This window comes from Perognathus longimembris, chromosome 20 (genome assembly GCF_023159225.1).
Source record: "Perognathus longimembris pacificus isolate PPM17 chromosome 20, ASM2315922v1, whole genome shotgun sequence".
NCBI classification, from domain to species: domain Eukaryota; kingdom Metazoa; phylum Chordata; class Mammalia; order Rodentia; family Heteromyidae; genus Perognathus; species Perognathus longimembris.
Window position 1 is genome coordinate 32,949,263 of NC_063180.1, and position 27,518 is coordinate 32,976,780.

Here is a 27,518-nt window from a genome sequence, read left to right on the forward strand (position 1 = left end):
AAGTCCTAGAACACATCAACAGGTAAGTTCAAAGCCCCTTAGGAAAAAGCAGAAATCATAAAAAGAAGCAGTTACCACCACGAACAACTTAGTGGATCATTCCAGTGGTGCCAGCCCAACTTCATTTCACACTGTGACAGGATATTAGCTAAGGAGACAAGGCTTAACGGGCCTTCAGCGGAAAATTTGCACAAGTCTCTCAAGATATCCTTGCAAGCTATATAAAGAAAGATGGGCTCTGCGACAGCTCTAAAAGGGATTAGAAAGTGGTTGACGGATCCCCACTAAATGGATCTATGTCTTTGATGATATGTCTTCTGATATATTGTCCTGGGTTCACTCAAGTTCAACAGATACATCACTGACGTAGTCAAAAGGGGAAAGGGACTCGGCTCCAAAGGTTCCATGCAAATGAAGGGACAGCCCCGCGATTACATGACAGAGTCGAGACCTATAGTCATTCCAAAGAAGGGACTCTGACAGGATGAAATTGGGGTGAGTTCAGGCACTGGGCCTAGCCCAGGTCAACAACACAGAGATTGAGGGAGCAAGTTTATGGCAACTAATAAAATAACTTCAGGCTTTACTTGACCATACATGAAAAATGAGTTAGCAGTTAAGATAAGGTCATCAACAGAGCGGACTCCATGCCACAGGATGAAAGATGTTGGTTTTGCAGAATGATAATGGTGGTGGTTATCAGAGGACCTTGGAGAGCCACTGTAACAGAGACCTAGGTGTGTCTTCACCCCTGGATGAAGCATGCAGCACACGTGGTCGCTGCCTAACCCTGGCTACAGTTCTCACTGCAGCTGCCACTGGAATCATCCTGCACCTAAGGACTAAATCAAACGCACTTTCCCCAGGTATGTCTACAACTAACAGGCATCAGCTCACTGCGAACACTACAATTCACCGCTTCTACCTCCACACCTACAAATACCATGCTCCGTTCACCATGTGCACCTGAGTATATCAAGGTCACTCGCTCTCATAGGACATGTGTGATGAACATTCAGTGAAGCACTTGAGTGAATTAATTCAGGGCACAATTAGAACCATAGAAGAACTCCAATGCCTATCACAGGACAAGTAGTCTCGGATGAACTACAGAGGCTTAACAACTCTTGGAGCTGTGAGGAAGGTTTTCATTATGACAGAATACAACTACAAGAAAATCAACTTATCCCCAGGTACTTTGCCACTTGATCCATGCCTCTGCCCCTTTGTCCTCTGGTTATTTTTAAAGTAGGATCTCACTGGATGCCCAGGCTGGCCTGTACTGCAGCCTTTCTATTTGTGTTTCCCCGGTGTCACTGGAGATAACAGACAGGTGCCACTGTGCTACCGTTGAGTAAAAAGAAATCTCACTTTTATAACCAGGCTGGCCTTGAAACCCAATCATCTGAGCCTTCTTTCTAAGTAGCTATGACTACACTCATTGAGTCATGGCACCTGGCTAAAGGTAGAAGCTCTGAGACAGATATTTTAACACGATTCAACAGATGACCTTCTAATAAGGTTACGTTAGATAATAGTGGAATGTTCCAAGTTCCTGTGAAAGGAAATATTTCCTCACATTATGGATATGTGGCAGCATAGACTGCTTGCACGCACATTGCATAAATCCTGAAAAAAAAATGACAAGCACAGGAAGGGCAGTTGGGCTATATATATTCTCAGTTTCCCTAAGATTCCATAGTTGTATGATCAAGTTATAAATACATACCCATCTCTAACTCCCACCATCTTTCTCTTTGGAATGTGAGGGGTACCAATGTTGTCCAAGAGAAATTACATTTGTGGAGATGGATAATGACGACCTCGTGTCTTCTAGGAAACTGGGTCATCTTTCATAAGCAGTCTCAGATCTCTACACTTCCTTGGTTCTTCTGTACAATGAAAGTCTGCATTGGAACCGAATTCTCTGAATGCTCTTCTGGGTCATCTACTTAATGCTACCTAATGCCTTTAAGTGACTTACCCAAAGAGAATATGTTGTTTTATTGGAGAGTATATCCATTATATTACATGCACGACAGCCAACTCCACTCAATGACAATGTTCAATAGCTCCGTGTCAAGATGGCTAGATTAATAGCTATTGAATCACACCGCTTTTTTTAAAAAAAAAAAAAGAAAAAAGTCTTTCCCACATTAGATCAGATAGACTTCAATAGCCTTGATTACCGTTGAAGGGAGTCTTGCTGTCTGAGCTTTCAGAGTTCCTACCACAAATGATGGACGTTGATGTGCCGTAGGCTCTTTCTGGAGAGAGGCCCAGACACATAGAGCTCTCAATTGTTCAGATATTGTAAAGTAAAATCCAGGCTTTGTGTGTTTAACACTGCACTGAAGGACAAAAAAAATATTGATCTCAGTTATCCTAGCAGCCAGTCTTATCACATCATATTACCATAGCCCATCTCTTCCATAAATAAAGTTTGAGATGATGTCAAAACCGCAATGAACTTCTGAAAAGAACTTGTCCCTAACTTTTGTCTCTTCCACTTACATCTTGGCATGGAGTGAATTTTCCTGGGTAGTTGTTTGGGGTTTGTTTGTTTTTTTTAAGCAAATACTTGAACTTTCTGTGTGGGTTTGAGGACGAGTCCATTCTGAAGTAATGGCTTCTTTTATCACAGAAAATTGCATTATTAGGATAGAACACACTAGAAAATGAACTAGGCCTCTCTGTCCAAGCCTAAGAAAGCCTGTGAAGGTCTTAACAGTGTGAAACTACAAACAATGTACAGGCTCTATTTCTTTTTATTTCACTAAGAAGAAAGAATTTATTCCCTTTACTCTTTCCATCTTCATTCTCCTTAATGTAACCATGAATTCCATGATAGCTAATTAATATATACATATATATTAATTTGGTGAATTAATAAATACATTTAACTCTGCATTACCAATGTTGATGTAGGAGCCCAGGGCTCCAGATAAAATCACTCACAGTCAAAGACGCTGAGGAAACCAAATGCAGACAATGAAACACACCATGTGTTGGGACCTACCCTATGCTCTATCTGATTTAGGATCAAGAAGAAAGAAATGGCCCAATACTCGGAGGACTTAGAAAGATGACTGACACACATAGGAGAATAGTCATCATTAATGAAGAAAAATAACCCTTCCATAATTGCCACTGCTGACCGCTCAAGAACAAATGGCCATAATTGCTTTTGGATAAAATTAGATTTGCTATCAGGAAACGCATTTTTTTGTTGTTGTTGTAAACTCAAAGCTCAGTCCATACTGGTATATTTCACTAAGGGATCTGTTTCTGTGGTCTCTGGGTTGAGCTTTGCAAAGGTGCAGGATGGATGTACACCTGCACAGTTCCACTCAAGGAACGTGGCACCAGGGACAGAGGGAAGCCCACCAAGGTATTCCTTGCAGTTCCCAGCATCGATGGGGAACCCACTCAACATATACTAAAAGGCTGTGGTTCTGATCAGAAGGCTGCTGACAGGAGGGTTCTCATGGGATTTCTTGGGCCAGTTTTCCCCCTTTAGAGACCCAAGACATAAGTCAGCTAAAGGTGAGTCTCCTCACAGCATATAATAATAACTCTCTAATTAGACACAATCTCCCCAGCGAGATATCAACAGCACAGTAGAGACTGGCACTAGTAAATTAAATTTTTTAAAATCCTGTTGGCAATCACTCCCCTGACATACCCCTTTCCTTATGCTCTTCTCTCAGTTTATTTTTGTAATTACTTTAGTAATAAGACTTGTTTCCATATATATATATATGAATATGTATATATACATATATATACACATATACATAATAATAGGCAAAAAAGAGTTATGTCTCTTATTTGTCTTCTTGGCAGTTACTGGGAGGGTGGGGAGTATAAACAGAGAAGAAAGTGTTTCTTGTGGAGTGAAAATGTGTGGGAGCACATCTGCAAGAAGGGAGCAGAGCCATGAAGGAGTAGGTGTCATCATTCAGACGGGCAAGGGGCTCAGAGATTAAAAAAAAAAAAAAAGAGGCAAAAGGGAACCTGGGAGACCAGGCTGGGGAGGGGCGAAGTGTGGAATATGGATTACAGAAGCTGAGGCACTGCCTCTGGCTTTCCTGTTTAGGAACTGGTTGCTGGGAAGAAGGACGAGGAAAGAGAGAAGAGTAAGACTCTGAGACAATTCTCCACAGTCCAGCAGGGGTCTCTGTGATCCTGAGGCTGGTTGTCCTTGGGAGATGGTCTCTCAGCTGGGGAAGGCACAGGCCACTGCCCACCATTGGTGCTCAATCAGTACAGATACCCAGAAAGCTCTTAAAGATATTTTGATGGAGGTAGTTAAATAGAGGCTGTCTTCTCATGGCAAAGAAGCCATGTGTTTAGTCCAACTACACCTATTGAAAGCCTAAACAAGGAAACATGAGAAGGAAAAATGGCACCTGTCTCATTCCTCAGATCGAAGCTTTCTCTATTAGTATAGCTTCAGTCCAATTTATAATAACTGCATACTTTCAAAATCACAAGGACAGCCAAAATTTTAATGAGATAACAAGATACCTATCTATCTACCCTCCTACCTACCTGTTACATATGTCTAGATGAGCTTTCCTGACCTTTGACCTCATCTCTCCCTTCTGCAGAATTTCTATCCCACCAGCATGGCCATTGTCAATCTCGTTGAGAAACCAAGGAATGGAAAGCAAAGAAATGCTCATTAAGCTAGCCTGGCCTGGCTGTTGTGAAGAGCTTTGATGGTGACTGCTGTATCCAGGCCTCAGGCCTCGGATCGCAGTGGGAGGAATCCTGGCTTCTCTGTCCAGCAGGGTCTGGAAGTACTACAGTATTTGATCATGACAATGCTCAAGTGAAGGAGTCAGGTCGGGGCTTATGATCTTTTCATAAGTTGGAGAAAGAGAGGAGAGGGGCTAAGCAACTGGACCAAAGTCCCCCAGCTGGAAAGAAATCGATGTTGACCTCAACCCACATCTTCTGCCTACTTGGTCAGAATTCTTTCTATTCTGTCGCCATCACAGCTACCACAGGTAGAAAAGTTTAAAATGCAAGATAAAGTAAGAGTACAAATCACTGCCCCTGGGAAAGGCAATGAGATCTTGTTTTTTGTTTTTTTGTTTTGTTTTGTTTTGTTTTTGGCCAGTCTTAGGCCGTGAACTCAGGGCCTGAGCAATGTCCCTGGCTTCTTTTTGCTCAAGGCTAGCACTCTGCCACTTGAGCCACAGCGCCACTTCTGGCCATTTTCTGTATATGTGGTGCTGAGGAATCGAACCCAGGGCCTCATGTACACGAGGCAAGCACTCTTGCCACTAGGCCATATTCTCAGCCCGGCAATGAGATCTTGTGATAGCTCTGACAACTGGAGAAGAAGCTCTCCCCCTCTCTCTCCACAAAGCAGAGCATTCCGGAGTCTAAATAACACCCTCTGGTTAGCATGGAGTCACCCTCCACACACTCCGGGCTGGGCGCTCATTTCCTAGTTTCAGACTTGAGTGTGTTTTAAGGAGTCGTGTGACATGTGTCCGTAAACACATTATAGGTAAGATAGGAAGTAAGAATTAACTGATGCATATTGCACCCCAGAGTGTGCTTCCTCAAGGCTTCAAGTGCACGTTGAAAGAACAGGTTATGAGTTGGGAGATGCAAAGGAAAGACATATCTACAGGGGAAACTGAGGACGAAGGACAGATATTCCTGGACTTCCCTCCATCACTGCATCACAGACCCCATTTTTTTTTAACTCCTCTAGAAAGGCTGGAGGAGACAAGAGGGAAAGGAAGGAAGCAAGGGAGGGAGGGAGGGAGGGAGGGAGGGAGGGAGGGAGGGAGGGAGGGAGGGAGGGAGGGAGGGAGGGAAGAAAGAGAAAGAAGCAAAGGGAAGGAAGAAAGAAGGAAGAGAAATCCAGGAAGAGAAAGACGAAGAGAAATACTGGAATGCGGTCAGACATCAGAAGTTGGCCAGCCAATGAGGGAGCCAAGCATTTAACAAAACAAACGCATTTTCCCAAGATTCTCAGCTCCGGCTTGATCAATGATTCTGCAACATTGAATCATTTTTAATTTAATGCTTCTGGGAAGTGAGGAGGGGTGGGGGGGAACCCATCAAGCACAGGCACAGTTGGCAAGCGCTGGGCATTAGCATTTGGCAGCCTTTATTATCGCTGTTTATGATGGCATAAATTAAGTTTATGCTGATATAATTAATAACCCTAAATTTGGGAATAATAAATAGTAATATTTATTCAGAACTGCCATGTCTGGGAAAGGCAAATGGAGTCCTCCAGCTTCAGATTCTGTCTCCGTGGTACGGTGCGGGGAGGCTGGGCAGGGGTGAGGGTGTGGGAGACCCCCGGGAATCAACCCTCAAAACCCCGAGCCAGCCCCATGAATCATTGAGCACTATGCTAATGACTTAGCAGCAGGACCTTGAGAGTTCCCAGAGCAAATCATTTCCATTTTTATCTCCACCAATACGTAAATCAGCAAGATTGAGGGCGTCACATTTCTTTCCAGAACCAGGACCCACTATGGCTTCCCCACGTCCACACTTCCTGAGCTTCACCTGCACGGCTTGACAGATGGGCTAAATGCAACTGTTTCGGCTTTGGGTTTTTGTGAATCCTTCTCCTTCCTCTACCTGTCGGGAAAGATGTCACGGACATCTCAAAATCTCCCTTCAGACTGGGATTTGAGAAGTGCTGACAGGCATTTGAAAAGAAAAAAAGTAAGGCAGAAAAGAGTGATGTCTGTGTTTTCTTAAGTTGAAACATGTCTTTCATTTTATAAAGCAATAAACAAAACCGTGAGGTTAAAAAAGAATCTTCCTGTAAATGGTCCCATTGTTGTCTAGAGAAGCAACATCTTGGAATTCAAAATGGACTGAGACTTCTTGTGCCCTCTGACCAGACCACAAATAACACATCCCCCCCCCCCCATTTCTAAGCACAGGGAGTGCAGAGAATTAAGGAAGGGTACACGTGGGCTCTTTGCAGGCCCACTGGATATGAGGGTCTGCATCCATAAGGCTAATTTCAGTCTATCCACTGAGGAGCTATGAATCTGCTTATATTTGCATACATGCAAGTGAAGAAGAGTTGATGCACTAAAATGCACAAAGGTTTTTGTGCTAGGCAGCCTGGATTCAAACATCAGCTCCTGTCACAAACTAGTCATCTAATTCGGGGCCTGGAGGAAGGTTTGAATTCAGAGCCTCACACTTGTCCAGTTTGCTTGCTTGCTCTGCTGGCACTCTACCACTTAAGCCAGGCCCTCCGCTCCTAGCTTCTTCCGCTAGTTATTACGGAAATGGGATCTTGTGGACTTTTCTTGTGAGGGCCGGCTTGGAACCATAGTCCTCAAAAGCACACCTTCCTGACTAGCTCAGATTACAGGTATGAGCCATACCCACCCACCCCCCAGACCCTAGCTTGCGTCTAATCATTAAACAGTTCAGAAATTATCTGTCTTCTCATTGGCCTCTCTGATCCAGCCACCAATGTCACTTTAGTTCTTTTAATCTGGTTTGTTCTAACCTCCTCAGTCAACTTCATACTACCCTGGGAAGATTCTAAGAGTCACAGAACCACTGTGTTGACTTGGCTGATTTACCCAGAATTCAGCACGATTCAACACAAACAAGCAGGCGGGAAATAGATCAGCTTGGAACAATATAACCATCCATCTTTGTGTTTTGTTTCCCTGCTCAGACCCACGTTGCTAAGAGAGATCCTTGGCCTGGAAAGGCCCAGCTCTCTATTGTTATTTCCGTATGATATTATTATTTCACAAGAAAATCCCAGCTATGCCTCCCTGTCCACTGTTACTGAAACCTCCCAGCCATCACAAGAGACCCCATCTCCATCCCCACAAAACGACACAACCCCACTTCTACACATTCTCACATGTCCCACGGAGGCCTGTGATTCATTGTGAAATTCTAAAAAGCCCCCGTCTGGGAGGTTACAAGTGCCAAATTCAAGTTTAGGTTCTCTGGTCTTTCTGCACTGTCTCACCGCTATTCAGAGGGCCCACTGGGAAGCTATATCACTTTTAAAAAGTTTGTGACTAACCATAGGTCCAGGGAAAGCAAATCTCAGAACATCCGCAGCCATCCCCCACACACAACGTTCCAGAGAACTTTACATGGGCCAGTTCACACACAGAGAAGGGAAATTTGATTTTAAGCTTTTTGTGGGGGTTTTTTCCCCCATAGGTTGTCTCATGAGAGAATCTGCCTCTTGTGGGCAAAGCAAAACCCAAACCAAACCTACCTTAATGACCCACAACAGCGTGGGTATGACCTGAAGGAGAAATGCCCACCAAAGCTGGAGTTCAGGTAGAAGTTAGATTGAACCACGCACTGAAATTAGGTCCTACAAAGAGCTCTCAGTGACTGAGACTTTCCAGGACTTTTGTTATAATACACCCCAAATCCCCAGCAGTCTCAAGTCTTCCCATGGCAATTCCGTGCTATGACCCGGGCACGTCCCTCCCTATCTGTGGAAAAAGGAGGCCATCATTTCCAGATTCCTCCCAGCCAAGTGTGCTTGCAAGACCCAAGTGCCTGGAGCTCCATGATGAAAGCCATTCTATAAATGAGCAGGGTAATTTGAGTCATCATAAATCATAATGATGATGAATGGCTATGTCACCGACAGAAGCTGCCCGGCCATGTGGGAGCACAAAGCTACCAGGGGGGAGGCCAGATAGCATGGGCCCCCTCCCCCATCCCAACCAAGAGGCTGCTCCATCACAGAGAGCACAGCAACCTTTACACCAGTGACCTACACAGGCCTCGAATTCAGAGGTGCAAGCATCTGAAAGTCCTGAGCTTGAATATCACAGTGGGCTCAGGAGCCCTCCTGTCTTCTTGTACAAGGAGAAGAGAAAAGTTGAGCAGGTCATGGAACAGACACACTTCCAAATCTGAGTTACAACTCCAGAGTCCAGTGCCCTGCCCATTCATTGCTGGCCCCGGGTGATTCTGAGGGAGGAGAACCTTCAGAAATGAGCCAAGGAGAATGAGAAAAGTGTGGGAATAGGACAGCATCCCTGCAGACATCTCGTGAAACTTTTCTCCAACCACCTGGGCTGAGAACAGACAGCAGGGAAATCCTTGGCCACTTCAAGCTTGAAGGCACCTTGCACTCATGTCCCAGAGGTGTTCAGCAGTGGTCCTCACTGGACTTGGATGTTGAAAATGAATTGTACAATTTGTGGGTGGGGAAAATTAGAAGAGAGCATGAGAAGTGGTGACATTGTCCAAAAGGAAATGCACTCACCTGATTTATGTAAGTGTAACCCCTCTGTATCTCACCTTTACAATCTATATAATACACACACACACACACACACACACACACACACACACGCACGCAACTGGGAAATGCTAAGCTAGAAGGCCTTGATCTATTAGAACACATAAGTACCTTCTTTTTTGTAGCCATGATAATTTTCTTTTTACAATCTGTAGGTTTGATTACTCTACATTTGACGTTGCTTGGCATATTTGTGCTTCATCATTTATAATGTATGCCTTCCTTATGGAACATTGTCTTCTCATTTTTAACCTTTTTAACTTATCTTCATTTGATGCTTAGCCTTTGGAAGTGTAGTCTGTTCTGAACTATTAATATTTACTTTCCTCAGTTACAGAAATTTAACAATCGTTCTTATTTATTTTTTTCATTTTAACAGTAGAGTTTTTGTTTTCTTTTTAGTGGGTTTTGTGTGTTGTGTGCATGTTTATGGGCTGGTCCTGGGGCTTGAATCCAGGACCTGGGTGCTGTCCCTGAGCTCTTTTGCTCAAAGATGGTGCTCTATCACTTGAACGACAGCTCTACTACCAGCTTTTTTTAGTGGTTAATTGGAGATAAAAGTCATATGGTCCTTCCTGCCCAGACTGGCTCCAAATATTGATCTTCAGACCTCATCCTACTGAGTTCAGCTTTGGAGGGCTTTTGTTTGTTTTAATAATTCTCATTTTATTTTTGTATTACTTAGTATTGCTTTATCTTCTCAATGTTTAAACTTGTGTTTCTCCTTCTTTATGAAGGAAAATTAGAATTGCAAGTAATCATTTAGATTGTAAAATGTTCATATGTATCATGGATTGACTTTTTCTTTCAGTATTTTCTGCTGAGCATATTTTCCTTTTCAAAGTATATGATGGCCATTCCCATACGTGGTTTAGCGGTACAGTACTTGGCTAGCATGCATAAAGCCCCGGGTTCAATTCCTCAGTACCACATACACAGATAAAGCCAGAAACGGCATCATGGCTCAAGTGGTAGAGTGCTAATCGTGAGCAAAAAGAAGCTCAGGGACAATGCCCAGCCCTGGAGTTCAAGCCCCAGGACTGGCAATCATCATCATCATCATCATCATCATCATCACCATCATCATCAATCACAGCAGAAAGGCAGCTTTGACTCTGCCTACACACTTTGCTACAGGTATTTGTGAGTCAGTGTAAGTTTGGCCACACCCATTCCTAGGCCATGTGACTCTAGAAACTCCTTTTAACCTCCATTCACAAACTCTGAGGATGCAGACCCTTCTCAACAGACCTCATCAGACAAAGCCAGAAGTCACCATCCCCCCCAGGAACAGAGAAGCAAATACTCCAATCTTCCCTTTCCCAGCCAACATTCCATTTACCTCAACCCACACCCTTGTTTTAAAGTCACATCTAGAATCCAGTAAAATATAATTGACAGTCAAGACTCACTCTATAGCAGAACATTAATAAGTCAATGAAAGCACAGGAATCACATACAGAGTTTCCTGAATTTGCCACACTTAGGCAAGCCATTGGATGATGCTGGACCTCCATTGGAAAAGAGGAGTGTTGGACTAGCTTGTTTCCTTTAACATTAGCTGCCTGTGATATTATACCTTTGTATCCAAAGAAATACCCAGACCTTGGCATACTCATGTATACAAGATGGGCCATTCCTTGCACCCGGCAAACCCCTCACAAAGGAACTGATTTCTGTCACAGCAAGGCTTTCCCAATCACAGCCCTTGTTTGAGAACGCAATGAGTTACTAATGGTCACATGAGCGCGGGTAAGGGATGGGCCAGGGGGGTGACTGACATACTTGCCATGGATGACCCCATCTGGGTTGAGCATGGGGATGATCTTGAAGATGAAGTTTTCCCTCAAGAGCTTCGCCACTGGGTCCTCGCTCACCAGGAACTCCAAGGTCCCCTTCACCACCCAGCTGGCATTGCTCTCTCCAGGGTGAACTCTGGCGGTGATCACCTGATAGGGGCGATGACCTGAGGAAAGGGAGACACAATAGAGTTGCATCTAAGTATCTGGATGCCCTTTCCATTTCCGTAGCGATAAGTCTCTAGGGAGTCAGGATGGCACCTGACCGGCAAAGAGTTCTAAACAGGCTTGTTCACTGATACACAGATCTGACCTGTCATTACCCATCTTCTACCTCCTTGCCTTCTACAGTCTTCAAGACTCAGGGGAGTATAAAGAACATGCTCAAGGCTGCTTGGTATGAAAAGAAGACTGTGCGGAACAAATCAGCTCTCCGGGCTCCATTATAACACATGACGCTGGAACTCACAGGTCTGAGACTGACTCTTATCTCTAAGATTTTAGGCCAACATTTTAATCGATATGATCAGAGGCTCTTTCTTCATCTGTAAAATGAGGACAGGATCAGCAACCCCCATGTGGTCACTAGGGACACCAAAAGATGAAAACATAATGTGTTCGGTATAAATAATTTTGTGCCATTCAGCACATATTAATTAGTTCCCTCCTTCCTCAAGTGAAAAACATGAGAGATGGAGAGGGTGGCCCTCTCTTTCCCCAACTGGAAGGATGTACTGGGGACTCTGATCTGAAGCTCAATCTGCAATTTAACAGAAGTGAGACAGGAAGCATTTGACCTTGGCAGCACAATACTTTCTTCACCTTGCAAAGGAGATCAGGCGAGTCGCCTCTGCCAGTCACAGGGAGTGTACTATTCACTGAAGAGATCTCATGGAGGACAGATAGCCTGATAATGGAGCCATGGACTTGTCTCACTTGCCTTTGTGGATAGAAAGAATCTAGAGAATTATAGTGTCATGACACTGTCTGAACAAAACAGACATATTTCTAATGAAGAAATCCAAACGCCAATGTATAGATGTAAAAAGAAAGACACAGTCAACAACATAAGCCTTCACAGAAGTGCCAACCTACCACAGAGGTGCCATCCCACCCCAGTCAGAATGGCTACCCTCAAGAAAGCTAAGGATGTGAGTCACCGGATTGGTTTAAATGCCCATCACTTAAGGAATAGATGCATTTGGCATGTATACACAGTGAAGTGCTATTCAGCCATAAAAAGGTGCAGACAATCATGTTCCTGCATGCTTTCCCTCATTTGTATTAAGTAAACCACAAAAGTATGGTAAAATCTGTACATAAACCACAAAGGATGGTAAAAGACAAACAATTACACTTGGACATGCTAAATTAAACAGAACCCTAAATATTCACCCAGTAAGAACAAAGGAGGCTATTTTTAGGCGAGGACCCCAAAGGCTCAGTAACTATGTGTATAGGATCATATAAAATGATGTTGATTGAAATGAACTCCAAGAATTGGACACAAAAGGTTTTATTATTTCATTTTACTCTTTGTGATTTTTGCTTTTCGTTTCTTGTTTTGCCCCTTTTGTTGCTGCTTTTAATCTCTGTCCTTTTTGTCTTGCATGTAAATTTTAGGGAGGGTCGAGGGGAGCACAGGAATGGAGGGACAAGAGGTGAACTAATTCACCAGTGATATTCACTATTACAGTATGTTGGAAATGAATGATACAACTTGTGGGAGGGGGCTCAGGAGAAAAGTGGAGAGAAAATGAGTAATACTCTTCAAAAGAAATGTACTCGCCTGGAGCCTGTCATCCTAGCTACTGAGGAGGCTGAGATCTGAGGATCGCAATTCAAAGCCAACCCAGGCAGAAAAGTCCTTGTGAGACTCTTATCTCAAAAGAATCACTCAAAAGCCAGAAGTGCCACTGTGGCTCTAAGTGGTAGAGTGCTAGCCTTGTGCAAAAGAGCCCAGGGGCAGTGCCCAGATCCTGAGTTCAAGCCCCATGACTGCAACAAGAAAAGAAAAGAGAAAATCATGTTTTGAGCAGGAAAATGGATGGACTAGAGATCATCATGCTGAGAAAATAAGCCAGACTTGGAAAGACAAGTATAGTTTCCCTCATGTGTGTCAAATAGAAGTAAATACAATTTTAAACATCATGAACATAGAAAGGGGACTATTCGCTCCATTTGTAGTTAAGAAAGATTTTTCTACCAAAGAAATGAACTCCAACAAATCATATTATCACCATATTTGTGGGGTGTTCCCCCTTCCAAAAAAAAACTTCACCCAACAGATCTCTGCCAACAGCTATTAATTTACTCAGGTTTAGATTCAAGGGACATAGATCAATACATCCTTTCTTTCTTGAAATAGGGTCTCACTATGTAGCCACGACTGACCTAAAACTCTTGTTTCTGCTTCAGCTTTGTGAGGGCTGGGATAACAGCCTGACTAAATCAATGTATTTTTACTGGCTATGGTAAGAATTTTGCTTCAATTCCTTGTAGGTCATTTACACGTGAGAGGTAGCTTGTTGTACTTTCCCTTGAGCAGGTGTCTTGAACACATTCCAGGAACTGTGGAACACAAGACATGGGGTGGAAAAAGTCCAGTAAATTATATTCTTTGTTCTCTAAGCAACCGTATCATTTGTCAGCCATGACAAATACACAAGAAAATAGTGACAAGCGAGCTAACAGAGCCATGCACAGGCCCCCAAAATAGATCTGACTGAGAAAGTTAAGGATACGGCCAGAGATGTGATGGGATTTGGACTGGGGAATCTCACAGAATAAAAAAGTATCTCTTACCAGATACAAAAGGATCTGCTGAGTAGAGAAAAAGACACATACACACACATACACACACTACAAAGGAGAGTCAATGCACTCCAAACTCAAAAATAAGAATTCACCTGTGGCTAAAGCAAAGGGCTAGAGGTGGTGGAACATGAATTGAGGGACTGGGGATATGGCCTAGTGGTAGAGTGCTTGCCTGGTATATATGAAGCCCTGGGTTGGATTCCGCAGCACCATGTATATAGAAAAAGCCGGAAGTGGCACTGTGGAGCCAAAAGAAGTCAGGGACAGTGCTCAGGCCCTGAGTTTAAGCCCCAGGACTGGCAAAAAACAAACAAGCAAACAGAACATGAACTGAGTAAAGTAGGATGGTTGTCCAATGGGTCAAGATTCCTCTTCATAGACTTTGTTTGGGATTGAGTTTTCCTGCCAGACATTCTCAACAACAAAGCCAGCATGCCACATTCTGCCATTGGTCATGAAGCACACTATAGGGTCATCGCAATCTAGGAAAGTATAAGTAAGCATTTCTTGGGGATAGCATGCAGGGTGCAAACTGTAGGTTGCTAGCAGGCCCTTCCCTCCAAACTGTGGGTTGCTGGCCCTTCCCTCCCCTTCTTTCTAATGAACAGACCCCTGATTGGGACAGAGAACAAGATTTATTTGGATTAAACTAGCTTCAAGGATCCTTTTATATGTAGGCATTTCCATGCAATGAACCAGTGGCCAATGGGATATAAAACACCAGATGGGAGTGAATCTTTCTGGAAAGATCTATAAAGGAGATAGTTTCTGGCAAACAAACATTCACTTGTGTTACCTTGTCCTCATCCTCTCCTGTTCCTATTCTACTCATTGACTTAAGATCTTCAAGTGAGAGAACCATGTGGCAATAACCTTTTACATACCGTGACCATAAATGAAGAAAAGCTAGGGGTTCCTAAAAAATTTTTGCCAGGTGCTGGTGGCTCACGCCTAGAATCCTAGCTACTCAGGAGGCTGAGATCTGAGAATCAGGGTTCAAAGTCAACCTGGGCCAGAAAGTCCCCATGAGACTCTTATCTCCAATAAACTATTCAAAAACCAGAAATGGAGCTGTAGCTGTAAGTGGTGGAGCACTAGTCCTGAGCAGGCCCCGAGTTCAAGACCCACAACCGACCAAAAAATAAAAGTTACCATCTTCTTCAATATTTCTGGATATGAGAACAATAAACTGCTATTTTCTGGGTTATTACACACACTTAGGTTTCCATTAACCTTTAGTCTGACATAGAAATATAAGATCGGGTTTAAACCCGTATGATTTTGAATTACATACATCCAGATGCACTTTCTAGAGCAGAAAAGCATTCACTGTAATGAGAAGATATGGTATGGTTTAATAGTTAATCGTTTTCTGGAGAAAAGAACTATTGAAGTTACTACTTTACCTAGAAGGGGGAGCCAGTGATGGCTTTCCATCGGAAGAAAGATATGCTGAAGACTGCAGTTTAGAAGAACAACTCTGACACAATCATAGAGAATGCATTCACCGAATGAGCCAGAGACAGCTGCACAGTATATTAGAGAACAAATTGTAGGTCCCCATCTCTGGGGCTCACACTCCAGCACCACCATTTTCTACGTAAGATGACACATACATTTTTTTAAAGACGTGGAGACCCAGAAATTCTCTCTCAGTCCATCCAGAAAATGATCACAGCACACCACCTATTGGGGGCAGCTGATGGGCAACACAAATGTATCTGTCACCGTTCTGAGGGCTAAAGTCTGATCAAAGCCACGGACAGATTTGGTGTCTTGTTGAGATCTTGGTTTGGGGATGGGTATGCCCATCTAAATGGCAGAAGGGACGGGGGAGATCCCCAAGGATTCTTTTTATAAAGGCACTAATCTCATTCCTACCCTTCCATGCCACATTCATTTCCCAGAGCCCATCCAGTGCAAATACCATGACTTTTAGGGTTAGAATTTCAACCTGGGAATTGGGTGGGTGAGTGGGTGGGTGGGTGGGAGCAAGACAATAGCAATAGCAATTCATAGTGAGATAAGTGTGTCTTATATAACACAAGGAATTCACTGGCCAACTGGAACTTTATAAATAAGCACGCAGGACATACAGCAAGCTAGCAGAGCACAGTAGAAATTAACTAGAGGTCAACGTTCCCCACTCCAGCTTCTTTGCTCACAGTCACTTCGGCTCCTTTCAAAGCAAGCTGTGTTGGCATTCAATAAAAAAGCTTGTTGCAGAATAAAGAGGCTTGATGAATGCAGACCCAATCAGTAGCTTATTTTCCATTCTGTAATTCCCTATCACTCTCTCTGTGATTTTTGAACCGTGTTCATTTGCCACACATTCGATAACAATACTAAAGGCTCCTAACCCAGTCAGAAGGAATTTAAAGGGGAAAAAAGTGTAAGCGCTTGTAAATGTTGTTTTCTTACACCAACCAAACACTTATATTGTCGGGGTGGGTTGGTTTCCACTGCCTAATGTACCCCCATGACAGTGAATGCCTTCGTTGAGGAGCCCCATGCCAAGCTCTTACAGAGAGACCACCCACAATGCATTTCTCTCCTTCCTCCAGAGAGTGGAGTTGATAACCTGATAATATACCGCAAGACCTCGCTTGTTAGTTGAACATCCTGAAGAAACAAATCAGAACAGATATGAGCTCTAGTGAAGTAGCAAGCAGCCTTGCAGCCCTTTCAAGCTGGTTTTTCCTCTTTGTGATTTAGGGACAATTTGACAGTCATCTCGATGAGTTAAACTTATAGGACCATCTGGTTGTATCAGCAAAATGGCACCCCAGAGGACCTGTTATTGATATCATCTGGAGATAGCACACCTTACACAGCACCATGGGCTTTCTCCTTGAGATGATTTCAATCTTAGGGACCCGTCTCTGATACCTTTAACATCCATCCAAGAGACAATCCCCGACTATGACAGAAGCCATGGTTTAGCTATCTCCTAATGATCAAAATAATTATACTCTGGGTATACCTCAGTGGTGATGACATTTGTAAAGAGAAATTAGGAATGAGTAAGAAACGTAATAATGCCTAAGAGATATGAAGCTCCCAGCCAATGAGTAGCTGAGTAAAAACTGGAGAAGTGTGATGACGATTCATGTGTGTACTCCATTATATAAACACCCATACATTTCTTCCTTCTTCCTTTCAACAGTGTAATATTAAAGTTCATACTGACATCCCATAGGGGAGTACCAATTCCAAGAGAAATAATGATTTCTCTCCTCCCCCTCCCCCCAACTCAGGGAAATGAATAATTCTCTGGTAGCAGAAGATTAGTGCCCAGAGAATTACTATCCAGTGATATCAGGGATATTTGTTATGATATTTGTGGGGCACATTATGTTATAGGAATGCACACAACTGGAAAAGACACAAATATTCACCCATAGGCAACTAGGAATTGATAGAAGAAGCAGAATACTATGTAGCCATTAAAATCGGCATGTTATTTTTTCTGTTGACACAGAAAATGTCTGTGATAAGATAGTGAATAGAAGAAAACAGTGTTGCAATATAGAAAGATAGCATCTGTTTAGAAGGGAAAAATGTCTCTATACATAGAGATGCATCTGTATTTGGAGTTCGTTTGTGTGATTTTCATGTTTTCTTTACCCTAGCTGGGCTGTTTGGTCTCTTTAGAAAATAACATCCCGGAGCTGGGCATTGATGGTTCGTGCCTATCATCCTAGCTACTCAGGAGGCAGAAATGAGGGAGATGAAGATTACAAGCCAGCCCAGGCATAAACTCGAGATCCTTTTACCATCAATCCACTAGCTGGCCACAGCAGCACACATTTGTCATCTTAGCTACAGAGGAAGCATAAATAGGTAGATTACTGTCTAGGTTGGCTGAACATACACCTAAGAGCCTGTAGCAAAAATAACAAAAGAGGCTGGGAATGTGGCTTAGTGGTAGAGTGCTTGCCTAGCATGCATAATGCACTGGGTTTGATTCCTTGGTGCCACATAAACAAAAAAAAATTAATTTTTAAAAAATAACAAAAGCCAAGAGCACTGAGGGTTTGTCCCAAGAAGTAGAGTTGCCTGTCTTATAGTAGGCTCAGGGCCCTGAATTCAACCTCTTGTACCCCCAAAAAAACTAAATAGGAAAAGAGAAAAGTATTTCCATTTTTCTAAAGGCAATGTATTTCCAAATAATGGGGTACCACAAAAGAGGAAGTTGATGTTTACCTAAGGTCTAGTTTATCAAGTTCAAGCATTTACTGGTTGAACACAGGAATGGAGTACTAGAGAGAGGAAAGCCTAAATTGATAATCCTTGAAAACCACCCAGGTCATCATCCCCTAGAAAGAGTGACTAAATGGGGCTGAATCTGTGGTTATCCTAAAGGCCGAAGGAGGAACAGAGTTGCGAAGCTGGGTTTGTTCCTGCTTCTTCTGAGCTTTGCAAGGTATGTAGGAGTTTGGAGTCCAGTTAAGTTTAGAAAACACCCCAGAAAATCATGATAGAAAGATGGGAGCAGATGGGACTTCTCATCGGAGCTAAAAAATAAAATAAAATAAAAACAGTCAGCATTTTGGTTCAAAGGTAGAAGAACAGGTCATGAAAACAAATGGTGATGTAAAGATAAAAAAGATTTCAAAAACAAACAAACAAACCACCAACCTCAGGGGAAGGCCAGGGGGTGAGGAAGGAGATGTGGAAATAAGAACAGGAAGTACCAAGGAAATAAGATTATTGTCATTTGCAGCTAAAAGCATGGTCTTGGTACTTGAGAGGACTATTTCTGACATTCTGTTTTTGTTTTAAGATTCTGGATTTGATCAAACCAGATCCTCTGGCATGTGAGTTAAACATTCTACCAGGAAGCCGACTCCTTGTTTCTTCCTCAGAGTTTTAGGTTTAAATTATGTCACATGCATTCAAGTGATTTTTCCCCCCAATACTGAAATAAATACAAGGCTTTCTCCTTTATTTCTTAATGTGGTATATTAGATTGGTTTCTTGATTTTTAATTCTCTTACAAAAAAAAAAAAAAACAAACCCTGAGCATATGCAAATGTATTTAACGATGATCAGCTCACAGACATTCTGTTTGTTCCACCACTGCTTTCCCAAGATGACTTTGAAACAAATCTTTTTTTATTTCACCACCAAGTGATTTTTTTTTGTAGTTACAGCACTGTGCTTTCCTGGAATAAAACCAATTGGATTATGAAATATTATCTTTCAACATAATTCTGGATTCAATTGTTTCTTTAGGATTTTTGCATCTATGTCTCCCAGGAAAAGTTGGCTGATAATTTGTCTTTTGTGCAATGCCCTTGTCAGACAACAAGGTCAGGATGAGCTGGAAACTACTTCCCCTTTTTTCTCTTCTGTGGGAGATTTATTCAGTTTGGAAGTACTTCTTCCTGAAATGTATGGTAAAATTCTATCATGAAGCCATCTGGGCCTGCGATTTCATGAGATGATTTTAATAATAATCCAATTTATATAATGACAAGCCCAAATTATCTCAGAGCACGTTCAATTTATGTACTGACAAGTTCAACTGTTTTGATTTTCAGTTTCTTTCTTTGCCAAATTGGTAATTAGTTGCAAAACAGTGTAATTTATATTTTTATAGTTGTTCACATGTACTTTTAAATCTCTCTGGTTATACATAAGGGTTTCTGCTATATTTCTGACATAGGGGATGATTTGTTTGTTTATTTTTTGCCAGTCCCTGGGCTTAAACTCAGGGCTTGGGCACTGTCTCTGAGCCTCTTTGTGGTCAAGGCTAATGCTCTACCCCCTTGAACCACAGCACCACTTGTGGCTTTTTCTGAGTAGTTTGTTGGAGATATTTATTGGAGATAAGAGTCTCACAGCCTTTTTTGCTTGGGCTGGCTTTGAACCACGATTTCATTTTTAACCAGTCTTACAATGAATTTAAAACTGTATATCTTTGTCTAAGGCCAAGTCTGGTTCATTGACATTATTTAATTGTTTCATTAATTCCCTTTCTTAATATTAATCTTTCCTTTCTTTCATTCTGTTTTGCCTTTATAGTTTGGGGTGGTGGTGGGGAGGGAACCCTAAGATGGAATTTAGATCAGTGGCCTAACATATGACATTTTGTAACTATCATTCATGTGCCAAAAAGTGTTTTTGGGTGTAATATTCCTTTTATGCCAATTAGGTCAAGTTGGATGGATGTATTTGTATTTTCTATATTCTTGCTGATATCATGTCTATTCATCCTATGACTTGCAGAGGGGTGTGTAAAAAAAATCTTCAAAGATGATTGTGGGTTGATTTCACCCTGCACTGCTGTCAATTCCTTATTTATATTAAAGACTATATGAATTAATCACATGCAGTATAGAGTTCCATATTTCCCTGATTAATTAAGCACTATGAGATCTATTTCTCCAAAAGCATTTGGCCTTTAGGTCTCCTTTGTACTTCATGTAGCTATGCTACTTTGCTCTTATTAGTATTTACTCTGTATGTATTTTCTTAATTTTTTTTTTTTTTTGCCAGTCCTGGGGCTTGGACTCAGGGCCTGAGCACTGTCCCTGGCTTCTTTTTTGCTCAAGGCTAGCACTCTGCCACTTGAGCCACAGCGCCACTTCTGGCCATTTTCTGTATATGTGGTGCTAGGGAATCGAACCCAGGGCCCCTTGTATACGAGGCAGGCACTCTTGCCACTAGGCCATATCCCCAGCCCCTTTCTTAAATTTTTGTGACTTCTCAACAGGTACTTGTCTCTCAAAGCACCATAGAGTTGGATATTATGTTTTATCAAATTTGATACGCTTTTAATTCGAGCACTTATTTAATTTACATCTATTGTAACTGATGCCATACATAACTTTTACAACATAACTTTGTTATTCACTCTCCATTTGTTCTCACTATGGTGTGATCGATTTTCTTTCCTGTCCTACAGTAAGTTGAAATGACGAGGCAGTGGTTTGCTCACCTTTGCTCCTTTTCTCTTTGATTACCTTAGTAGCTCTATAATGTTATTATTCTTGAGTTTGTTCCCTTGGGGATTACAAGATATACCTTCACCCTTATCATAATATCCCCTAATATGTTTTAATTTCCATTCTATGTATTAAAAGCCTCAAGACATACTTGTTGTGTTGTGAAGTCAACATTAACTTAGATTAAATTGTACATGTCTTCCTAATTATTCTTCATTATTTGCTGGTTCTAGAAATTTCTATAGGTTTCATTTTTGTTTGATTTGGGATTTTTTTTCTGTTTTGTCTTTATTTTTCTTCTGGAAATCACCCTTTGACATGCCTTCCTGTAGAAGTCTGCTCCCTAGAAATATATAGTCTTGTTTTTTGCATGTCTGAAAATGAGCTCATTTGCAGTTGGTTTTAATAATATTTTTTGTGGGCATTTAATCATATTGCCTGTTTTCTGTTTCTCTTCATGTTTCTCCCAGTGTCGGGGCGGGGTTAAGAGGAGCTGCAAAAACTGATTTTAACAGCCCTCACCATCTCTAGAAATACATCTGCTCCTTACTCTTAGTTCTCTTAGTTTGATTACTAGCATTTGATTACTAGCATTTGGGGGCTTTCTTCTTTCTATGTCTTTTCCAAAAGAAGGGAAGAAAGTTCTCACTGGAAATTGCCCAGTTCTGAAACTTTCTTTCATTGTTTTTCTGGTTTGGTTTTGTTCTGCTCATTTCTTTAAACATTTCTTTTGATTCTCTTGAAATATCCAAGCGAGATGACCCCCGACATGTCCCAATAATGACTTGATTGCTTTCTCTTCAAAGGTTTACATCACTTCGTCCCAATTCATTTCTGGTTTCACAGACTTCCTTCAACATTGCAAAACAGAAGGGAGTCCTGGAAATGCATGCGGTACTGAGGCAGGTGATGGACAGCTGACAGGTTAGCAAATCATGTGGCCATTTCTGTTGCATCATGGAGAACGACGGCAGAGCCTGTGTGTGACGTTTCTATAGCACCTGCACGAGGAGCCCTTACCCCTACATCATTCCTTTCGCAGCCAATCTGCAAAGCAGGCAAGACCACTATTATTATTCTCTTCCTTTCCCCCCCCACTGGAGCTAGAAAGGAGAAAGGTTTTCTGAATCAACACCCAGTGTTCTTGCCATTTCATCCTGTGTAAATTCTCGGTTGTGTCTTTTTAAGAGGCGTGCTGGAATGAATCCTGTTACACCAAAACATGATGCACTGGGGTGAAAATGGGCCCCAGATACCACGTGAACCATGAGTGGGAGATGGGCGTGGCTCTGTCTGGCACTCAATGGATGGATTGGGGGGACATGAAAAAGGGCTGGAAGTCTCAGTCCTGGACACATCCAGTAAAGGCTGTCTTAGGAGCTTGTACAACTAGGTTCTAAGGTTGTCAAAGGCAACCTGCAATACGGTAGATGAAAACGAAACATTTTGGTCAATAATTTAAACCTCCTTTAATTTGCTTATACCCATCTGTACTATTTTCTTTTAAGCAGGGCTTCCAACAGGAGACAAAAAGGGCATGGCCTTTCCCCTCGGGTCATTTTCCAATATTTGGGTGCAAGTCCAAAGAGGCTGAGCAGCCAAAAGTCAGGTGGCAGAAAGAAACAGGCCATACTGCTCATGAACTGCTTCAGAACAAGCCAAGTGTCTACCTGGATCTCTCTCTCTGGTCCCAATCCCGGGGAGTAGATTTCTTCCCAGGTACGAAGGATCTGTGTGCTCACAGGTCTCTTACACACACGCGTGCTAAGATCTTTCTGCTCTACATACTATCAGAGTATGAAATGAACACCCTTGATAGCTTTGAATGATTTGTGGCTAGGACATGGGTCAAAAAGAACCTCAACAGGCTGGGAATATGGCCTAGTGGCAAGAGTGCTTGCCTCCTACACATGAAGCTCTTGGTTTGATTCCCCAGCACCACATGTATGGAAAACGGCCAGAAGGGGCGCTGTGGCTCAGGTGGCAGAGTGCTAGCCTTGAGCGGGAAGAAGCCAGGGACAGTGCTCAGGCCCTGAGTCCAAGGCCCAGGACTGGCAAAAAAAAAAAAAAGACCTCAACCCTCTCCTAAGTTTCTAACAGAAATCTTTTACCACACTTAACACCAAGCTTGCTAGCCTCCAATGGAATGCATTGAGACACTGAGAAAATGGATAAAATAAGGCTTCCCCCACCCAAAAGAAAAACCCTCAAGGAGTTCTGTTCCATGACATTCTCTTATAAAACAGTTCGATTTCCCAATATTACAAACAAGCGTTTATTATTATTTTTTTGCAAAAGGTATTTTTTCCCTTCTTATTTTGTCCCCTTCAGCCGGAACCATAAGGAAGTGGTCTCATATAATGGGTACCAATGAAAAGAAAATCAGCAAATCTATTTCTGGGCAATTTTCAGATAACCAAGAGGAAGTGGTGTAATGGAATCTGCAATCACAGTTTCAGACTCTGCATAAATACCCTCGAATTCACCGGCATCTTCTCATCCCGGGAAACCACACAGACTTTTTTTTCTTCTTTTCTGGAGACAGCGTTATTGTATAATAGACTGGAAATAAAAAATAATACATCTGGGCTCTAATGATACATAATACACCCGGCATAATAATACGGTTGTTTGGATTGGGTTTGAGAAATTTGCCACGCGCAGAAACAACAGTGAGAAATGTGTAATCACATCAGGAAAATTGAAGGCAGATGCCGGGGAGCTGGATCCACCCCACCCCCACCCCACCCCCACCCCACCCCCATCTGTCAACTGAGCTCCATTGGGGATGTTTGCAACAACTGCCTTAGATCTGTTGGCTCCCATGAAGCCCGTGCTACTGTCTCTTTTGCACATCTCCCTAGAATTAATCCTGCCAGGAAGAAAGCATTAACCAACATCCTCAAGCTCAAAGAAGAAGGGTCCATAGGTCTCCAGGGATGGAGGTCAGTCCCTAGTGGATGCCACAGAGCAGACAACAGTCAAGGCTCTAGACCAGGAAGGCTCATGACACAGTCACCAACAGAACCATCACTCCTAACTTGTTAAACCCAGGGCTATGCCATTCCATTTCCCCCCTGACTTAGGCATACCATGAGGCACTAAGAGTAAAGACACTTGAACGAGGAGAAAGCTATTGACTTCACTCTAAAAATCTGGGAATCCTCTTCCCAGGTCTCCTGTGCAGTGTTTCATGTCCCACTTTCCACCCCCATGCCAGGCAAAAAAAAAAAAAAAGTAGTATTTGAAATCCCAAAGGAAGCCAAGTCTTTGAAAGAGCCAGCTTCCGGTTCCCATGGCAGCTTCCTCTAGAAGCGGAGAGTCTTTTCCTAGTCATGTCACAGAGACTATGTGGACCTTTTCTTGCAGAGTGAAAGAGAGCAAGGAAAAGAGGAGAAGACTAAAGGGAAGACGAAGCAAGCACATGCAGTGAGAAGTGTCAAATAATAGGACAATTCAGTTTGACCAACTGAAAACCTCTCCGACACAGCATCTTGGAGGAATGTTAGATTTATCCCTGCCCCATCCCTGGTCCCACCTCAATCCACTCACAATCCAGCTATTTAAGATAACAGATAACTAGACTGCAGAAAAATCCACCCATTGAGAACAGCGCCATGAATAGATTATGGTCCCCAGGGATGAGGACCAACAAAGGAGGAGGAAACAGGAGTCTGAAGTTTCCCCACACACACACCCAGAAAAAAATCATATGTTACCATCTGACATGCCAGCAGAGCAAGCTGAGCATTGAAACCATGCCAGGAAATTTTAACAGCCACAATATTGCTCTGAAAGGTGGAAAGTTTTACTAGAAGGGAACGCTGTCATAATTCCAGGTGTGTTAGTTAAAGAAATATCTAGAGGTGTTTGCGGAATAGGGGTTTGTTGGTGATGGACACATAATCTTGCTGTCTAGTTGCCCACAACCAGAATGGACAGCTGTGGTGACCATCCTTTGGCTTAAATGGAGCTATTGTATTTTATAATTCGATCAGGGGGGGGGGCGGGGGGAGGGGCTGCTGGTTTCCACCACCACCCCCAAGAGGTGACAAGAGGGAGAGAGAAAATAAATAACAGAAAATGGGATGCAGACTAGCATGATGGCCAGTGGGACAATCAAGAAAACAGCTCAGTGAGGTGGCCTGTCACTTCTTCACTGGCCTCACCTGACAAGGGTATTTTGGATTTCCAGTTGCTTGGCAACCTGCCTTTTATGTGTAAGCCATTTAAATGCACTCACCCCATGAATGAGGTGTATTCACAGATGGCTGGGCTATAAGAAAGAGCCACTGGTGGAGTGGGAGCACTCCAGGAAGTGTGGAAGAAACAGACTTTGTGGACAGTGGGCTCTGGTGGAGAATAGGAGGGATAGGTTCAAATATGAAAAAAAGAAATAGGAAACTGAGACCTACCGGTATAAAGTCTTCGCTGCAGGGCTGGGAATATGGCCTAGTGGTAAAGTGCTTGCCTCACATACATGAAGCCTTGGGTTCAATTCCTCAGCCCCACATATATAGAAAAAGCCAGAAGTGGCACTGTGGCTCAAGTGGTAGAGTGCTAGCCTTGAGCAAAACGAAGCCAGGGACAGTGCTCAGGCCCTGAGTCCAAGCCCCAGGACTGGCCAAAAAACAAAAAAGGCTTCGCCACTTCCAGAAAAGCCAGGGATGTATGGGGACCAAAGGACTTCTCTCCAACCCCCACCTTCTCCCCTCTTTCAGGCCTATGTGGCACTTACAGGGCTGGCATGCAGCAAGAACCCAGATATGCAACCTCTCTACATGGGGGCAGATCACCCACTTTCTAAGGACCACCATTCCTCTATCACCCCACAGGGAAACAGGGAGGTCTCTGCAGATGGCCCCCATCAGAGTCACCCCACATTCAAAGATTGCCCCACCTTCTCTTTCTACCTCTGAAACTCCTTCAAAATATCGAGTGGCCCCACCCCCACCCCCATTGCTCTAAGGTTAAAGATTAAAAAGACTTTGTACTGGGGTGCGAAGATTTTCAATGCCAAGTAGTGGGCATTCACCCTACGCCCCACCCCACTGGTATCCCACATGCACCCCACACAGTACAGCGTGCTCCACTTTGCAGTGTTACCTCCCACGGTTTCACTTACCTATGGTTGCCAAGACCTGGAAATAGTCAGTGGAAAGTTCCAGAAGTATATGATTCATACCTTTTCTATATCTGTCAGTGCCGCGTATATTTGGCAACCCTGTGAACCCTAACCCTGGCACTGAAGCCTCAATTTCTTCTGTTTCAGAAGGAGAATAATGAATCGTCACTTTACTTCACTTTGCTGCTGTGAAAAATTACCCATGATGCATAGAACTGGACTGGACAGGACAGAAACATGGACTAAGAGATCATTCTTTCTGTGAGCTGGCAGATCTCTCAAAATAGCCCACTTATTAAAACATGTAAGCAAAATTTAAAAATTGAAATTGAAAAACACAAAACTCAGGCACTGGTGGTTCACTCCTATAACCCTGACTACTCAGGAGGCTGAGATCTTAGGATCATGGTTCAAAGCCAACCCAAGCAGAAAAGTCATTGAGACTCTCATCGCCAATGAACCACCAGAAAACTGGAAGTGGCAATGTGGTTCAAATTGGTAGACCACTAGCTTTGAGTAAAAGAGCTCAGGGACAGAGCCCAGGCCCTGAGTTCAAGCCCTATGACTGATGAAAGAAAGAAAGAAAGAAAGAGAGAGAGAGAGAGAAAGAAAGAAAGGAAAGGAAGGGAGGGAGGGAAGGAAGGAAGGAAGGAAGGAAGGAAGGAAGGAAGGAAGGAAGGAAGGAAGGAAGGAAGGAAGGAAGGAGGAAGGAAGGAAGGAAGGAAGGAAGGAAGGAAGGAAGGAAGGAAGGAAGGAAGGAAGGAAGGAAGGAAGGAAGGAAAGCCAGTTGCAAACTCTACCTACTCAGTCCATATACGAAACTCCTGGGTTGGCAGAGTGATCCTAATTCCCTGTCCTGAGGAACCCAGGGATTCTAGATGACTTCTTGCCAAGGACATACCCTTTCTCCCAAAACTAAGAATAGAAAAGAACCAGGCAAGAGGAGGCTACTGATGGGAAGGGAAAGAATTTCCACTGACACACAAGCATCTTCCATGGTAATGGCCCGTGACAGGAAAAGGAAATATGGGGGGGGTTATGTGACAGTTTAATAGGGTTTCATGAAATGCAATATTATTTTAAAGTTTGCCTGAGTAAGGCCGACAGCACGTGGAGGTGACGGCGGCTCTCAGGTGAGGATGGAGCTGCCTTTTTCAACTCTCTGAAATTTGCCCTGGTGCTCCGCGGTGTTGTGTATTTCCGTTGTTACCTGCATTGTGGATATTCAGTACACGTGGTGCTATGGACGAACCATTTCAACGTACATTCAGTCCATGGTCAAGGTGAAGCATGAGACCTAGCTAGATAGGTAAGGCTTGGATAGTACAGCAGAACTGAAAACCTCCACACCCAGAAATTGTACTCTACGTTCCCCCCACCATTATTATCCCCCTCCCATGGTCCTCAGCTACTACAGGAAGGAATGTGTTGAACTGGAACAAGGATAAAGCTGTAGTGTCATCTTTTTCTTTTCCATGCCATCTTACAGATCCAGTGCCAGCCACCATTCCTGTGGGGCACAC

At 43.0% G+C, this 27,518-nt stretch overlaps 1 protein-coding gene across 1 annotated transcript in view; it reads right to left on the minus strand.

Annotated features, from left to right (window-relative positions):
* Agbl1 (AGBL carboxypeptidase 1) overlaps positions 1–27,518 on the minus strand; it is a 397,351-nt gene that overhangs the window by 238,254 nt on the left and 131,579 nt on the right. Inside the window, exon 18 of the mRNA XM_048369043.1 lies at positions 11,087–11,267. Coding sequence (XP_048225000.1) covers positions 11,087–11,267 — 181 coding nt within the window. The remainder of the gene's footprint in view (positions 1–11,086; positions 11,268–27,518) is intronic.